At 40.5% G+C, this 5,114-nt stretch overlaps 1 protein-coding gene across 1 annotated transcript in view; it reads left to right on the top strand.

Annotated features, from left to right (window-relative positions):
• Positions 1-2,905, top strand: part of kiaa0513 (KIAA0513) — a 13,794-nt gene extending 10,889 nt beyond the window's left edge. The window contains exons 3-4 of the mRNA XM_084554872.1: positions 6-49; positions 1,641-2,905. Coding sequence (XP_084410998.1) covers positions 6-49; positions 1,641-1,690 — 94 coding nt within the window. The 3' untranslated portion in view covers positions 1,691-2,905. The remainder of the gene's footprint in view (positions 1-5; positions 50-1,640) is intronic.
• Positions 2,906-5,114: the final 2,209 nt, after the last annotated feature.

Below are 5,114 nucleotides of genomic sequence, written 5' to 3'. Positions count from 1 at the left end.
TGCAATGACTTCCTGAAGAAGCAGGCCGTCATCGGCAACCTGAACGAAGGTACGACCAACAAACACACTGATTGATTCAGGCTGCAGGTTCCTCACAAGAGAACAAACCTTTGAACACGTCCAAGGATTTATTCCTTCAAAGTCTTTGTGTATCAGCGTCCAAACATACATCCAGGTCATGGTATGTCTTGTCTGTGGATGCATCAATGTCGCCTCCTACTGGCAATGGATTTAAAAGCTGTTTGAATCTGAAAAATAATTGAACACACTGAGTTTAAATCTCAGCTGGATTATTTTAACTTCAGTACCTTCAAGTAGCTCTTTCTTTCACTTTTGAAAATGAATGTCTGCTCATTGACTGTTTGGGTCCAAACTCCTACATTAAAACTGCATTTTAATTCACCATTGACTGTACACACAGTGCAGATTAAAAGATTTAGAGTTTTCTATATTTCTGCAGAAAAATGACTCAAAACATCAGCAGATTATCACACAAGTCCCAGTCAAACAAACTGGCTGATTAGTGGAAGATCATTAAATTAGTCGTTCATTGTGGAGCTTTCTGAGGAGCTCAGAGAAAGAGTTGTTGTTGCTCATCAGGCTGGAAAAGTTTCCAGAACCATCTCTAAAGAGTTTGGAACCCACAAATAATCCACAGTCAGACAGATTGAAGACGACTGTTCCCCTCCACAGGAGTGGTCCACCAACAAAGATCACTCCATAATAGTCTGAGAGGTCCCAGAGGAACCCAGGGGAACTTCTAAGCAGCTAAAGGCCTCTCTCTCATTGGCTGATGTTAATGTTGATGAATCCACTGAACAATCATGGTGTGATGGACAAAGACACTGCTCTCCAAGAAGAACATTTCTAAACATCATGTGGACAAGACAGAAGACTATTGGGACAATGTTTAGTGGACAGATGAGACCAAAGTAGAATAGTTTGGTTTAAATGAGATGAACCAACACTGCATCATTCCAGCATCAGAACCTCATCCCTCCATCAAACATGGGGGTGCTAATGTCCTGGTTTGGGCCTGTCCTGCTTCATCTGGACCAGGACGGCTTGTCCTCATTGATGGACCAATGAATTCTGAATTCTACCAGTGAACTCTAAAAGAAAATGTCAGGACATCTGCCCATGAGCTGAATGTTAAGAGAAACTGGGTCATGCAGCAAGACAACGAGAACCAAGAACACAAGTGGTTCTACAAAAGAACGGTTAAAGAAGAACAAGATGAATGTTTAGGAACGGCCAAGTCAAAGTCCTGACCTTAATCCAATAGAAATGTTGTGGAAGGACCTGAAGCAAGCAGTTGATGTGAGGAAACCCACCAACATCTCAGAACTGAAGTGGTTCTGTTCTGAGGAATGGGCTAAAATTCCTCCAAGCTGCTGTAGACCACTGATCAGCAGTTACCAGAAACATTTAGTTGCTTTTAACTGCTGAACTTTAATTTACTTGAATAAATAAATGTACAAGTCTGTTTCATGTGTTTGATTTGGTTCTTTACTTTCAGGACATGTGTTTAAATCCTCTGATGTTCTGAGTCGTTTTACGGAGAAGCCTTTAATCGGTTCTTTTAAAGCATCCAGTTTGTACTTATATCTGGTATTTGTGTGTTTTTTATTCTCCTACAGAACAGTACAAGCTGTTGATCGAACACATAGAGAAAATGGCGTCAGAGTGAGTTTGAGGACAGCAGGCTGCGTTTGTTTCAGAGCCTCCACATTAACCTGACAGCAGCACAAACATCCTCTTCATCAGCGTTTTCCCTCCAGCTCTTCGTCGCAGTCTGTTGCCCTGAACTGTTCCTCACCTGTAGCCACATCCACTCGTCCTGTATCAGCAATAACATCAACAGAACCAGTGTCTGTGTCGCCTCCGTCCGTGCACTGCTGTATGAAGTGAAACCGTCCAGTATGAGCCCAGATATCCTACATGCTGTTCATTCTGTTACTGTGGTGACCATGTTTAGTTCATGTGTAGAGTCATGTGACACACCCATGTATGGCAATAAGAATTCATTTTCTACCCGTCTCTGTTACACCGCAGAGTTAAAAACATAGAACAAGAACATTTAGCTTTGTAGTTGGCGTCTAAAATGCTAAAATGTCAGAAACAGTTTAGCTTAAAGGTTGGGTTTATTCATTCTGTGTGAAAAAAGGGAAATATAAAAGTGATTTTATGCCAATTCAAGCATCTCCTGACATTAATTGTGTATTTCAGTCCCATTGTCACCACTTTCAACCGATTTAGTGAAACTGATAGAGACTCCTCGTCCGTCCAAAGTGCCTTCCATGGAAGTCAGTGTCTTCGTCTTTTAGTAGCCCGACCAAACACTAACGCTTCAGCTCTGCTCCTGATGAACTCACTCAGTGTTGGTCAGTTTAGCTGCATGTCGCCTGCTTCCTGCTGCATGTGTCTCTGCGTAGCCTGTGCACGCTCATCATGTGAGGTGGTAGTTGTGTTACTTGATGCCGCCACCGCAGGGCAGCATTGTGTCTTCAGTGTGTGTTTGATTCTCCTCCGGCCCAGTTAGAGTCTCTGATAATAATCTGATCAATGATTTAAATGTAAATACTGTAAATGTGATCATGTGCTGCTGTTTGTGAATCGTTGCTGGTTGTAAATGTATAAACGGTAGATGTCTCATGGTAGTTTGATCGTCCTCCTTCACAGCCGTCCACAGCCACATGCTGTAATTTAAACTTTTGCATGAGATCTGAGTTCATGTCCAGTGTTCTCCTGTTTGTTGTTGCAGCGCTGCAGTTTATCTCTGACAAACCAAGTCTTTAAGTGGAAGTAAATGGAGCCCCGAACTGTTCAATATTTGTAAAAATAAAAAAAATAAATCATCTTTTAATGCTGAATAAATTGTGTGAATTGTATAAATGAGCCAATTTTAATATTGGTTGAAAAATGGAATTATTATAATAAATTATTTAAGCGTTCAGACTTTTTGTCATAAGTGACACATGAAGTGGTTTTTAATAAATAATATAATAATATAAATAAAACTACATGAAGTAAAATAAAAAGGATAAATAAAAATAAGTTAAATCAATTTATTCATAACAAATTGTAATTGTTTTACATATTATTTCTTCACCCAAGTATCAGCCAATGATTAATTATTTTATAATTATTTATTTTAATATTGAAGACCCCAAAAGTGGGCGTGGCCTCACTTATTGCAGCAGCGTCACTGATCTATTACTCTGATGTAATCGTTTCTCCTTGAGCTATTTGTTCATATATATAATTAGAAGAATTAATTATATGTTCTAAAATATTTCTCAAATAAATCTGTTTCTTTAAAAGACGTCTTGAGACTCATGTGGACTCGCAGTAAAGCACTAAAGACGTAGCAGCCTGCTGAGACGTGTCATGTTTATTGGTCCAAATACGTCTCTGACTCAATCGTACGCTTTTAATTTTTATTAAACGTCTTATTTTCACTTTCAGGTCGTTCCTTCTGCAGTAAATGAGTTTCTTTAACAAGTAATTCATAGATTCTACGTTCACACGAATTCTTTTCCTCTAAATAACCTCCATGTTGACACAGATGACCTTCGTCTGTCAGAGGCACAGCTGACCGGCGTTCAGCCAAACATCTCTGCAGCTGCAGTAACGGAGGAATTCATCTGTAAACTCTCATCACCCTCTGAATTAGGTCCCATTGATGCCCTTTCTAATTGGCCGTGGCCTGCTCCGTCCAGCGTCAACGGGAGTGAAAGATGTGGTTTGTCTGTTGTTTCCTGTGTGAACCAGACTCTGTGAAATCTTTAAATTAAAGCAGTGTTTGTCTGTGATCAGATTGAGGTTTTCAGACTTCAGCTGTCTGACAAAATGTTTTATAGATGAGAGTCAAGCTGAAGATGAAACAGTTTTCAGACCAAGACATGGAGGAAATAAAGGTTTAAAACTGAATGAATTAAATGAAACTAAAGGAGCAGACTTATAAAACGGCTCACTAGTATTTCCCTACTAATAATATTTATTTATGAACACTTAAAGACCCATGTAACAGTGGGCTTCACACATATTAAAACAGACGAATCAAATAATCAATATGAATACGAAAACTAGTAGTAGAGAGAGATGTAAATGTGTTCTGAAACAGACTAGGAGCCGACCTGGACCAGACTAGATGATCCTTCTGGTTCCTTTAATGAGTCTCTATAGACGACACTAACTTTGTGGATTCAGTCAATATATTCGAGGTTATCAGGACTAATTCATGAGTTCCCTGCAGCTTCAAAAACAAACAAAAAAACCCCCTAATTTCCATGAATCATTTTGAGTGTTTGTTTTCTGTCTGCTCTCTAAAAAGCCTCCAGCTGATTTAAAATGCTGCAGAGGTCACGTTACTCCAGTTTTAGTTTCTCTTCAACGGCTCCCTGCAAAATCCAGAATAGAATTTAAGGCCCTTAAAGACCTAGCTCCATCCCATCTCTAAGACCGCATGGTACCATGGGAGGTAGAGCCTTCAGCTACCAGGACCTGGAACCAGTTCTCAGTTTGGGTTCAGGAGGCAGACACCCTCTCTAGTAGGACAAAAACTCTCCTTTCTGATAAAGCGTATAGTTAGGGCTGGCTCATGTGACCCTGAACCATCCCTTAGATGTTCTGCTATAGACCCAGGATGCTGAGGGGACTTCACGTAATGCTATAGGCCTAGGCTGCTGGGGGACTTCCCATGATGCACCTATCCTCTCATTTCTGAGTATAGCAGTTAGTTGTTAGCTGTGAGTCACTCCCTCCATCTCCAAAAAGTCTGTCTCTACCCGGCCGGCCTCAAGCAGTCTGGTTCTGCTCAAGGTTTCTCTCTTGGGGTTTAAGACTCTGGGTTCTCTAAATCGTCTGGAGACAATTTGAGTTTGAAGACACTGTAATGATGAGATAACGTGACTGTTCAGCCCTGGACAAATAAAGTGTTAGCATCATGTAGAAAACAGAAACTTTTCAAAGCTCTCTCAGACTAATATAGTCCTGTAAAGAAGAGTGAGAGGACTGTGAACGTTCATTGATCTCCGTGGAAACGTTGCTGCAGACCTCTGAGTGTTCCTGTCAGCTTGTATATGTCTGCGTCGTGCAGCGGGACAATGAGC

This window comes from Chelon labrosus, assembly GCF_963514085.1.
Source record: "Chelon labrosus genome assembly, chromosome: 11".
In the NCBI taxonomy this organism is placed as follows: Eukaryota; Metazoa; Chordata; class Actinopteri; order Mugiliformes; family Mugilidae; genus Chelon; species Chelon labrosus.
The sequence above is the reverse complement of the archived record's forward strand: the minus strand, read 5'-3'. Positions and strand labels throughout refer to the sequence as shown.